Source organism: Lynx rufus, unplaced genomic scaffold (assembly GCF_022079265.1).
Source record: "Lynx rufus isolate CCGP_SWC_20201006 ecotype Redwood Valley unplaced genomic scaffold, mLynRuf1.p SCAF_37, whole genome shotgun sequence".
NCBI lineage: Eukaryota > Metazoa > Chordata > Mammalia > Carnivora > Felidae > Lynx > Lynx rufus.
In genome coordinates, this window is record NW_025814853.1 from 3,084,557 (window position 1) to 3,097,144 (window position 12,588).

At 61.5% G+C, this 12,588-nt stretch overlaps 1 protein-coding gene across 1 annotated transcript; it reads left to right on the forward strand.

Annotated features, from left to right (window-relative positions):
- Positions 1-1,447: 1,447 nt before the first annotated feature.
- Positions 1,448-2,572, forward strand: UTS2R (urotensin 2 receptor). Its single transcript, XM_047093960.1, has one exon. The coding sequence runs from the start codon at positions 1,448-1,450 to the stop codon at positions 2,570-2,572; it is 1,125 nt and encodes a 374-aa protein (XP_046949916.1).
- The last annotated feature ends 10,016 nt before the right edge of the window (positions 2,573-12,588 follow it).

A 12,588-nucleotide genomic window follows, 5' to 3' on the forward strand; every position in this document is an offset into this window, starting at 1 on the left:
CCTGTTCAAATCTCTTTCTTTTCCCCCTCCAATTGAGTCCTTAGTCTGTGTCTATTTAGTTCTTTCATATATTTTGGTTACTAGTTCTTTGTCTTCTGAAAGTCTTTTCCTGGTTCACGATTTAATTTACATTTTTACTCTCAGCGAAGTCGCTGATTTTAATGAAGTCCACCTGCTTGGTCTCCTGTTTTATTTCAAGTGTTTTCTGTTCTTTTTTGAGAAATCTTCGCCTGCCCGTGGTCACGCAGGTATTCTGCATTTCTTCCAGAAGCTAGCTAGCTTGGTTGATTTAACCTATTATACACAGGTCCACAATCCACCCTGAATTATTTTGTGAATGGCATGAGGTAGGAATCAAGGCTCATTTCCCCCCTGTGGATAAAGAGAGATTACAGGTGCTTCCCCCTGTTCGCCAGGGGGAATATTTTCCTGGTTTAACTTTTAAAATCAGTGAATATTACTTTAGTAATCTAAACACATTTTTTTTTAATTTTTTTTTTCAACGTTTATTTATTTTTGGGACAGAGAGAGACAGAGCATGAACGGGGGAGGGGCAGAGAGAGGGAGACACAGAATCTGAAACAGGCTCCAGGCTCCGAGCCATCAGCCCAGAGCCTGACGTGGGGCTCGAACTCACAGACCGTGAGATTGTGACCTGGCTGAAGTCGGACGCTTAACCGACTGCGCCACCCAGGCGCCCCATAAACACATTTTTTTTTTCAACGTTTTTTATTTATTTTTGGGACAGAGAGAGACAGAGCATGAACGGGGGAGGGGCAGAGAGAGAGGGAGACACAGAATCGGAAGCAGGCTCCAGGCTCCGAGCCATCAGCCCAGAGCCCGACGCGGGGCTCGAACTCACGGACCGCAAGATCGTGACCTGGCTGAAGTCGGGCGCTTAACCGACTGCGCCACCCAGGCGCCCCTAAACACATTTTTTTGAAGCGTGCAGGAGAAGACAGTTGGGAGAAAGGACTCTGGGAATAGCACAGCCCTCGGCCTGGGGAGGACTCCCGGCTCCACCCACTGCTGCCCCCACCCCCTGGGGCTGCCCTGCCGGGTTCTGGTTTGCAGAAAAGACCAGTCAACCCCACAGGCCTTTGGACTTGCTCTGAGGCTGGGCTGGGGGTGCTGCGGAGGCATGCACTAGGGACAGCTGGTCCGGGTGGTTCTCTGGGCCCGCTGGAAAGCTGGGGAAAACGAGGCAGAGCCGTAGGGCTCTGAACAGAGAGTCCCCAAAGGGGCATCGGGAGTCGATGAGCCTTGTCCCTCTGCAGGCCCCTGAGCCCGGTGGGGACTGTGCCCTCACACAGCCTCCTGGGAGCCTGGTGGTTGCCTCAGCTGCATCTTTAATGAGCGTCTTCTCCCACAGAGCTCGCTTGTTGCCCACAGATGCCCCCTCCCCGTCCGAAGGAGCAGCACGCCCCCGCACGGAGCCCCGCGTGAGATGGCGCTGAGCCCCGCGCCCGTGAGCGGTTTCCCCGAGCCGTCCGCTGCCCCCAACGCATCCCTCAACCGCTCGTGGGCCAGCCCCACAGAGCCCAGCTCCCTGGAGGACCTGGTGGCCACGGGGGCCATCGGGGCAGTGCTGTCGGCCATGGGCGTGGTGGGCGTGGCCGGCAACGCGTACACGCTGGTGGTCATGTGCCGCGTCCTGCACACCTCAGCCTCCATGTCTGTCTATGTCGTCAACCTGGCGCTGGCCGACCTCCTCTACCTGCTCAGCATCCCCTTCATCGTGGCCACCTACGTCACCAAGGAGTGGCACTTTGGCGACGTGGGCTGCCGAGTTCTCTTCAGCCTGGACTTCCTGACCATGCACGCCAGCATCTTCACCCTGACCGTCATGAGCAGCGAGCGCTACGCCGCGGTGCTGAGGCCGCTGGACACGGTGCAGCGCTCCAAGGGTTACCGCAAGGTCCTCGCCCTGGGCACGTGGCTGCTGGCGCTGCTGCTGGCGCTGCCCATGATGCTGGCCATCCGGCTGGTCCACAGGGGCCACAAGAGCCTCTGCCTCCCGGTGTGGGGCCCGCGTGCCCACCGCGCCTACCTGACCCTGCTCTTCGGGACGAGCATCATGGGGCCCGGCACGGTCATCGGGCTGCTGTACGTGCGCCTGGCCCGGGCCTACTGGCTGTCCCAGCGGGCCTCCTTCGCGCAGACGCGGCGGCTGCCCAACCCCAAGGTGCTCTACCTCATCCTGGGCATCGTGCTGCTCTTCTGGGCCTGCTTCCTGCCCTTCTGGCTGTGGCAGCTCCTCGCCCAGTACCGCGGGGCCCAGACGCTGACGCCGCGCACCGCGCGCATCGTCAACTACCTGACCACCTGCCTCACCTACGGCAACAGCTGCGTCAACCCCTTCCTCTACACGCTGCTCACCAAGAACTACCGCGAGTACCGCCGGCGCTCGCTCGGCGCCAGGAGTGCCCGCGGGCCCGCCGGCGCCGGCCACTCCCTGCCGTGCCGGGTCCTCTTCCAGCGCGGCTCCGGCCACTCGCTGTGCTCCAGCAGCCAGCAGGCCACCGAGACCATCACCCTGTCTCCGGCGGCCTCTCGAGCGGTCTGCGCCTGAGCGTCCCGGGGCCCCACGTGAGCGCCGGGGTCGAGAGGTGGGGGAGGCCTGAGTCCTGCAGGGAAGGGCCCCAGAATGCAGTCTGCCCCCTGGAGCCCCTCCTAGGCCCCCACTGTCCCCCATCACTTAGTCTTCTTCCAGAAAGTTCCCTGCTCTCCCTTCTGCATGGCTCAGTTCAGCATCAGCAGCCCAGCCATCTTCCTGGTGCCCAGACCATCTAGGAGGGTCTGTGGGAGGGGCAGGGGGGTCCGTCAGGCCCGGAACCAGCTTCTGAAGACCGTGGCCCACAGAGTTTTCACCACCCACAGCCGTAGACACAGTGAGTGCCCGGCCAGGGTCTGCTGGGACCCGTGGCAGGCACATTCCTCTCCTGGCTGCGGTGCGGTCCCTGTGGCGCCGCTGTTCTGTGGCCCATCCCTGTCCCCGACCCTCCCAGCTCCCGCGTGGCTCCATTCCGCACAGTGTCAGCACTGGGACGATAAGCCCTGAGCTCTGTACCCCTGTCCCGGCCTGGCAGCGGGGATGGGCTGTGGAGGGGTAGGAAGCCTCTTCAGGATGCCTCCCACAGCACGGGGCGGGGCCCGTCGGTCTGCTTGGGGGGGACGCACGTCTTCCTCTGCAGGGGCCTGGTCCAGCTGCCCTGACGTGGTGGGCGCGTGCCACCCAGCCTGCCGCAGGGTAGGAAAAGACAGCCCCACGTTGCTCGGGGAGGAGGGGGCAGCTGGGGGATGGCATTCCAGGGCAGGAACTGGGGGGTTCGGATCACACCCCTTTGCAGCGTGGGAGTTTATCTCGTGCCTCCTGCGTGCCGTGTCTGAGCTAGGCCTTCTGGGGACACTGAGGCCACCAGGCTCTGTCCACAGAGAGCCCACAGGGAAGGGTTCTAGACCTGTCCCCACCCCTCGCAGCCTCTACACGCCACCCTGGGGCCCGGCTCCTACCCCACGGGCAGGTCCCAGCCTCAGCTTCATGTCAGACTCAGTACCATCCAGGCCCTTCCGGATCCCTTTCAAGGCCCCACTAGGATCCTAATGTGGGGGTGGACAGCTCCTGCCCCTGCAGGCAGCCCCTGAAGGTGGGGTCTGCAGCCATTGGCCCCCCTTGGGACCCCAAATGCTTTTGGAAGAGAATGGCCCTAGGTTTGCACCTTGACCAAGACCCCGGGTCTCCGCTTCCCAAATCCTGATTTTAGGATGTGCCAGGAAGCCCCCAGCCTTGGAGACCAGAGATGCCCCCAAAGTGTCCCTGCAGCCCCCATTCATCTGCACATGAGAATGCTTTTTGCATCGTTTCTTGGAGCAGTACTGAGAAAGTTCCATTTTCGACCCCAAACTTAAGACCTGGATTGACACATCTTGTGTCAGAAGGGACCTGAGTGTCCTGCGTAATGCTCCCAGGAGTGCTGGACACGGCTTCCAGGGACGCAGAGGGAAGGGCAGGGGCAAAGGGCAGGCAGGGGGCACCATGTCTCTAGATGGGCTTGGGGGACACAGATGAGACCGGGGTCACCAGTGTCCTGACCCCAGAGGCCTTGAGTGGCAGGGGTGGGGACAGGGTTTTTCCAAGATAGTAGTGAGGGCATGGAGGAATCTGGTGGGGTGAGGCCACCAGCAGGCTGGGGGGTCAGGCTAGGAAGCCCCTGATTCCGGAGTCAGGAGGAGCAAGGCAATGGCAGTAGCCCCAGGGCAATGGGGTGGGGGGACAGCCAGCAGGACAGTCCTGACTGCGGGGGCCAAGGCACATCCTTGAGAGAGAGAGAGAATGGGAGCCGCAGGTCCTAGGAGACTTGAGGCTAGAGATTGACACACACGTAAACCCACACAGGCACCTGCGCACGCAAGCACACACACACACACACACAGGCACAGAAGCAGGGCAGAAGTTTCTAGGGGCCTCATCCAGGGAGGAGGGAGAAGAGCTCCAGGAAAAGTGAGTCCCCTGTCAGGGCCGAGTCGGTACAGGGCAGACCCGTGGGCCAGGTTCCTGCAGGCTGAGCTGGGGCCCAGGGGCCCTTTGGGAACACAAGGTAGAGGTCCCTGGCCCTGTGCACAAGCTGGACTTGGGAATCCTGCCTGTGTGCTTGTCTCTCCTGGTCACTCAGGGCCAAGCCTGCCCTGCCAGCCTCGCGGTCCAGACCCTGAGCACAGACTGGCGCGGGTCTGCTGCCCCGGGACAGTCCATTCCATCCAGGTCTCCAAACCCCACGATGCTGGGACCTCAGGTAGCCCCAGCCTCCACCGGGGCAAGACAGGCTCAGCAGGGCGGGCTCCCCTGAGGCAGTGGGATCCAGGAGGGAGGGACTGCCTGGCAAAGGGCTGAAGCTTCAGGCGCAGGACAGGACGGCCAGAGGCTGCCGGCTTCACAGGCCTCGCACCCACCGGCCTAGGTCCGATAAGAAATGAAATCAAACTCCTGCCTCCCAGCAGCCCCCTCACCGCCTCCCCGAGAGACCCCCCCACCCGTGGTGTCCATCGATTATCCTCTCTCCGCTACCGCACTCTTCCAGCCCCCAGCGCGGCCTCCCCTGGCCGACCCCCTCCCCTCTCCCCTGTCCCCCCACTGCTGCCCCCACCTCCGGGCACACCACTGCCTGGCGCTCTGCTGGGGCTGGCGTCCCACCTCCTGCCCGGCAGGCGACCCATCCAGGGTGCTTCAGAGTTTAAAATATGAGGCAGGGGCTCACATGTGGACACGATCGACACACGCGTGTGCACCCTCTCCTAACGTGCACTCGCCCCCACACTGCCACGTGGAGACCCAACAGGTTTGCTGTGGCCTCGCTGGCCTCTCTGGGCCCACTGACACTCCCCGTCCCTCACCCCTGGTACCCAGCACCCACTTAGTCAAGGCCCGGTGATTTATGGAGGCCTCGTCTGGCTCAAGACCCACGACCCGTCAGGCACGGTGCCCGGCTTTATGGCCTCACCAGGCTTCTCTGCTGCTCGGAGGCCAGGCTGGATCCTGCCTGTGCCCCCCACCCTCGCCTGGGCCTCAAATCCCAGTCTGGGCCCCCAGGGCTTCGAGGCTGCTGAGGGTCTAGGCCTTCTGAGCCGGGGCAGGAGCTGGAGCTCAGGACGGCCTGGACCAGGGAGGGCTGCACTGGGAAGGTGCCGGGGTGTGCGGTCGCCCGGGGCCGAGCACGTGGTAGCTAGAGCTGAGCTCCGACACGCCCGGGCTTCTGTTGTTCAGTTACAGTTTTCTTGAGGCAAAACTACACACCGTGACATCCACCAATTAAAGTGCAACTAGTAATTCTGAGTCAATTTACGGAGCGGTGCAACCACTACCCAGTCCAATGTTAGGACATCCGTCAGTCAGGGTGGCCCAGGAAACCAGTAGGACATAAGGCATAACGGATTTCTTTCGGGGCACCGGGGTGGTTCAGTCAGTTAGTGTCCGACTCCGGCTCAGATCACAATCTCACAGTTCACGAGTTTAAGCCCCGTGTCAGGCTCTGTGCTGACAGCTCAGAGCCTGGCACCTGCTTCGGATTCTGTGTCTCCCTCTGCCTCTGCCCCTCCCCCACTCGCTCTCTCTCTCTCTCTCTCTCTCTATCCCTCTCTCAAAAAGAAAATAAACATTAAAAAAACAAAAAAGGATTTCTTTTAAGGAAATGACTCATGCAATGAGGAGGCTGGCAAGTCTGAAATGCGCGGTGTGGACCCAAGTTCAAGTTGCAGCTTCGGGTAGAATTCCTGCTTTTCTGGGCAGCCTCCTCCCTTTGCCCGGAAGGCTTTGAACTGAATGGCTGAGGCCCACCCGCCCACGTTAAGGAGAACAGTCTGCTTTGCTCAGAGTTAGCTGATTGCAGGTGTCTGTCCACGTCGCATCGGGGGTCAGCACCCCGTCCTGTCTTAGAGCTGAGTACTCACTGCGGGGTCACCTGAGGGACGTCCTGAGCACCGCCCCCCCCCCCCCCCAGCGGGGACAGCACTACTCTGAGCAGGCGTGTGCACGTCTGTGTGCAGAGATGTTCTCATCCCGCGGGGAGGCTCCTATGGTATTGCAGGAATTGCCGGACTGTTTTCCGGGCCGCACAGCTTCCGCGCCCGCGGGCCCCGGGGGCCCCCACCGCCGTCCTCCCTCCCGGGGCGCGCTGGTTTATAACAAAAGAGCAGCTGCTCCGGGTAGACCGGCTGAGGTCCGTGTCGGGACAGGGCTGCTCAGGGGCTCAGGGAGGGGTGGGTGGTGGAGGCTGGGCCACTTCCAACCAAAGGGAGCCGGGCTTCATACTTGGAGTTCTGTCCCGGGAACCTGGACTTCCCCACCTGGTCACGTGTATGGGGGGAGACGGCACCGGCAGGCCCTTCGGGAGACAGGTGGTTTCACGGCCGTCGTCACTATGGACCCTCCTGGTTCTGTAGCATCTTGGGTCTATGGATCGTCTGAGCCCCTTTTGGCCAGTTCCCTCTGTTTCTGAGAAGACATTGACCAGGTCCCTCCGTGCCCCTGTCCCTGGGAAGACAATGACCAGGGCCTCCGTCCCCTGACACAGGGAAGTCTCTGACCAGGCACGTCCCTGAGCCTGGCTGCCTTCAGATCAGGCTGGGGGGCTGCAGGGCAGTCCCACAGGCTGAGGCTTTTCCAACAGCTCCCAGGAGGGAGGAAGCCCCGCAGCTGAGGGCCTTCTCCGTGAGCCCACATCACCTGGAGCAGAAGGGCTTTGGACAGCCCCCTCAGCTCAGGCCAAGGGGGTTCGGTGACCCAGCCCAGGCTGCCTCCACAGGCTCTGGGGCCCATCTGCTTGTCTGGCCAGTTTCTGGGGACGCAGGGGACTGTGTCCTTTCGGGGGGATGTTGGTGATTGCCAGTTGAAACATGACATTTTCCCCCTCTCCAGGGGAGTTTAATCTAGAGAGAAGGCTGCTGCCTTGGGAGCCTCCTGTGTGAGCCTCCTGCTTGAGCAGGCATTCTGGGTGAGGCCCCCAGGCTCCTGGCTGCTGCAGGCGAGGCAGAACCAGGGAGGGACAGTGCGCCTCAGGCCCCACCCCCACCCCGTGGGCCCTCAAGCAAAAGAGACAGAGGCACAGACACAGGGAGGGAGGGGCCCAGGCCATCTGCCAGAGGGAGCAGAATGCAGCCAGCAGGGTCTGGACCCCAAGACCTGAGCCTGGATGGGGTGGGCTTATGGTGCCCGCGGGTGTGGGGTTCTGCCCCGGGGGCCACGGGTGGATGAGCTGGGGTTGCAAACTTGGCCACAGTCAACGCAGCTTCTCTGCTCATCCCTGGGTGTGCAGGAGCCTCTGGTCACACTTCAGGCTGCTCGTCTCAGGGTCACAAGTGCCCCCAGAAAGCTCCAGACCTATCCGGGGGCCAAAGCCCCCAGAGAAAGCGAGGCATGGACGTGGGGAGGCCTAAGCACCCAAACGCTGTGACAACCAGGCAGACGTTCCATGGGTGCCAGGCCCAGTGTCCTGTTCAGAGAGTGGGGTCTGGAGGGGCCCAGTGACCTCGGGGAATGGGACAAGAGGCCAACAGGGTCAGCCTGGGGTCAGGAGGCTCCTGGGAGCTGAGTAAAGCCACGGGGGAACAGCTCTGAAGGGGTCCCCGGGGGCCAGGAGCCCAGGATGCCCCAGGTGCACCTGAGAAGGCATCTAGGAGCCCCAGCATCCCTCCCCTGGGCAGCCCCAGGGCAGCGGAGTGTGCCGGCCCAGCCAGAAACCCCGGCCCGAGTGACCAGTTGTCCTGGTCTGCCCAGCACAGAGGAACGTCCCAGGAGTCGGGGCTCCTGGTGATGAGACCCAGCCCCCACACAGGACTGACCCCCACTTGGTGTCGGGGAAGTGGCGGGACGTGGTGGATGGCAGCCGCCTCGTTGGGTGGCCCTGGAACCAGGGGATGACTCCCAGCTGCCCGCAGAGAGAGCAGGGGGCCCGGAGAGAGCCTGAGCGGTTGCCCGGCTCCCTGGGCTGAGCAAGGGGAACAGCAAGGACAGAGGCCCTGGCCCTGGGGTCCCCGGGAGAAGCAGAGCTCTGGGGGGCCAGATTTGTATCCTGAAGCCTCCTGAGCCCCCCTGCCACCTGCAGTTCTGACCCCCGACCCTTGCCTGCTGAATGTCCCCGGGACCTCACAGACTTGGTCCTACCTCCGGCTGGGGCCCCCACACGTGCCCCCAGCACCTCACAGACGGCAGCCCGCTCACACCAGAGCCGGGGGGCAGTGTGGATGCCTCAGGAGCAGGCCTGGGGAAGAGAGCCAGGAAATCAGGGATGCTCAGCCCTGGGTGCCGGGGCCTTCTGAGCTTGGCCCCCACGTGCCCCATAATGACCAGAGCCTGACCCGCTCTCGGGCCTGGGTGGCCACACCCACCCGGCCTTCATCCTATTGCTTTGCCTCGATGGCTCGGAATCTGGGTGTCCTTCCCCTGCAGCCAGTGCCCCCAGGGCCCCGACAGCCTGCACTGGAGGCCCTGCCTCTGCTTGTCCTTGGGGACAGAGGAAGCCGGTTCCAGACACAGAGCAGGGGACCACCCAAGCTGTGCATGAAGCCGCTTCACACAAAACCAGGGGGAGGGAGGGGCCCAGGCCATCACTCTATGTCAGTGTCAAGGTCCACTCTGAACCCATCAGACCAAACCAAGATCCCGAAGCTTGGGGGCCTCACCGGGGGGCACCCTCCTTCCTGGGCAGGGGGGCCCATGGGAGACGAGGAAGAGGAAGAGGAGGCAGGGAGGAGAAAGGGGATGGAGGGGGAGTGGCAGGTGCTCTGAGGCCACAGCACTGGCTTCCACGAGCCGGGAGGACCCCAGCCTGGGCCCAGCCTGACCTCCAGAGCAGTGGGGTCAGCAGTGGAGACAGGAGGAATATTGAACTGTCTGGTGAGCACATGAAGACTGAGGGACACTCAGGGTGATGATGAGGTCCCTGGGCACTTAAATGCCACCCACTCAGCACCTTGACCTGCAAATGAAGAAACAAACCGCCAAGGTCAGCCTGGGCCTGTGGCAACATCGAGCGTACTGTCGTGCCGGCTGGAAAAGCACTATCGCCCCGCCTCGGTCACCTCACCACTGCCCAGACCACTCCCACCCTGCCATCCACCACAGACTGCTCTGGGCTGCCCCTGGGCCTCTAGAAGCGTCCAGGACACTTTGCCGTGTTGGTTTTCCTTCTGGATGTGCTGACCCATCACCTGCCGTGATTGCCCATCCTGGAGGCAGGGTCTCTGTTCATGCTGAGCTCAGGGTGTCTGTGCTCTGGGGCCACAGGGTTTGGGACAGAACTGGAAAAACATCCCTCTGCAGTTCACCTAGAAACACGGTGACAGCAGTCAGGAAGGTGGAGAACAAAGGTGTCAGTATGATTTCCTCCAAGGCATTAAAACGTCCTCTGAGGCTGTAACCAGTCTAACAGGGTGGCCTGGGCTCAGAAATGAAAGAGCCCCGAGCTCAGGGTCACCCAGGAAATGAGGCGTCCAACACAGGATGGAGGTAAGGTCCACCGGGACTGGGAGAACATGGGCTGGGGCCCCAAGGAAAGTAAATTCAGGTGGAATTTTACGTGCAAATGTGAATCATAAAAGCATCTAAAAATGAAGAGAAAAATACTGTGAATATATTTCTAGAGTCAGGAATGGCAAGGCTTTTGTAAGCATGACGTAGACCCAGAACCCAAGGAAAAGACAGATGGATTCAATTACATAGATCATTTAAAATTCTGATGCAGAAAAATACATTTAAGGGTCAAGCAGAAATGATATCCTCAAGCACCAAGTGGCATGACTCATCAAGAGGCAAGTAAGCGTTTGTAACTCACGCTCTGATAACCCCACTTTCAGGATTTTATCCGAAATCCAAAAGCCAGATGTAGATAAAGATGCTCATTTCAGCGTTGCTGAAAGTCAAAGATCCCACGGAATGTACCACGGTTCTAAGTAGTGATGACATGGCATTGAGGTGAGAAGGTTGTGGTCTCGGAGAATAGCAGTGACATCACTGAGTAGACCAAAGGCAGAATGGCGGGGAGAACAGAGGGTGAGACCGTCTAATGTAATCCCAGGTCTTCCTTCAAACAAACGGGAGCGTGCGTGTGGGTGTGTGAGCACACGTGCAGCCATTTTCGTAAAATCTTGGCACAGATGCTTGAGAAAACCGACAGTGTTATCCCATGACCCAGGGCAGGGACCCGGCGGCCGAGCCGCCCCACCCCTGTCCCGAAGGGGCCCGGCCGCCCCAGAGTGCGGACCCTCCTGCCGTGGGCCCCAGAAGCCATGTCCTCGCCCTCGTTTTCACAGGTTTCGCTGCTTCTCGGACTTCTCACAGAGGAGATCCGTCAGCTGGCCCGGGCCTCCATGCCGCGGTCATCGCTACTTTCTGGCGCTGAGGAGCACTGTGATGGAGGGACGGCCACCTGTTACCTCGGGTGGGCTCGTGCATCCAGTCTCGGGCCGCGGCAGACCATGCTGCTTCCGTCTCCCTGAGAAACTCCCAGACACACGATTGCTGGGCGGTGCGTCACCAGCAGCTACCAGTGGTCCTGTGTCTGTGCCCCGCCGGGACTGGCTGTTTTTTGGGTGCATGTGGGGAAGGTACTAGAATCTCTGTGAAGCACGTCTGCCCGCAGATTGAATGTTTCATGAATTTGGACTTTGGTCTGCAGGGCTGGCTTGAACCTGGGTTAAGGGGGGGCGGGGGCGGGAGAGGACCTTGTAGGTGGGGGCTCATGCCCCCCCCCCCGGAACAATGACTGGCTGGGATGGGGTGCTCGTTAGGAGCGAGGTCGAATGCCAGGCCTCAGGGCTCTTCCTTGCCCTGTCTCATCCCCCGGCATCCCTCCCCAGGCCCCCCGCCCCGGGCCCCACTCAGCTCCTGGAGCAAATACGGGGAGGGGACAGTATCCCAGGCAGGCTGTGGGCCCCTGCGAACAGGACAGGGGAGGGTCCGGCACCCTCCAGTGAGGAATGAATAAATGAATGAACTATGTTCCTTGACTGGGGACCTGCTGCCCTTCCTTATTCCATTATCTTCTGTCTTCCAGGAGGCGGTGGAGGGGGCTGGTGGGAGCTGGGGAAGAAACCAGAAGCTGGGAGATTTCACAGCCAAGCAGAGTTTTCGCTTCCCAGGAGGTGGCGGGCAGGCGTCCGGGCTCCGGAGCCCAGTGGGGATGATGGGCTTACCAGGCACAGGCACATTCCTGCCCCTCGGTCTCCAGACGGCTCGGTTTGGCAGGGACTGGCTGCCGATCACCTCCGTGGCCGGGCCACAGGGCCTGGTGGGGCTTTTTCAGGCGCTCCCGGCCCCCGGAGGCCGGCCTGCGGGAGTCCCACCGTGCCACCTCCCAAGCGTCCCAGTGGGAAGGGCAGGAAGAGCCAGCCTGGCCCAGGGAGCGTCGCCCACGGAGTCCGTGTCACCGGGAGGCACGCCCAGGGCTGCTGCACTTTGGAGGTTCTTTATCAACAGCAAAGTCACACTTCAAAGTGCCTCCCTGTGTTCCTCATCTTTCCAGGAACTCATTCTTTGGGAAGCGAGCTGCACCTAAACCAGCGGGCACCACTGGTCACCTGCCCTGGCAGCTCTCTGCTGTTGGAGACCACGCTCAGCTAACGGACCCTCGCGGGGGTGGGGGAGGGGGAGTGACCGTGCTCGTGGGGTGCCGCGTGTGGCCCCGTCTGGGAGGGCAGCCTGAGCGGCTCTCAGAGGCCTGAACTCACGGGATTCAACACCTGTGCACACCCAGCTGACCCGTGTTCCCGATCTGCGTCGGGTAAAGAGCCGGCCTTGGGGGGCAGGACGCGGGGGCTCCTTTGTCCCCTGGAGAGAGCACCCAAAGAGCACCCCCAGCCGTGGGGCCACCGTCCCCCAACCCCCACCAGGCATGAGAAGGGAGGGGAGCGCAGCCAGCAGAAGCTGGGAGCCCTCATCCCCGTGTAGGGGGAGGCAGGGGTGGCCAGAGTCCAGCCTGGGCCTCCGACACCCACACACCACCAAACCAGGAATCCAAGAGCCCCAGTGCCAGGGCACATTTTTCCACCGGAATTCCAGACAGATGACGCGCAAGCAGGAAGCGATGCTGCCAGCGG

What these genes read in the sequence shown, in the direction of transcription:
- UTS2R (XM_047093960.1), top strand. Translation starts at nt 1,448, where the DNA reads ATGGCGCTGAGCCCCGCGCCCGTGAGCGGTTTCCCCGAGCCGTCCGCT.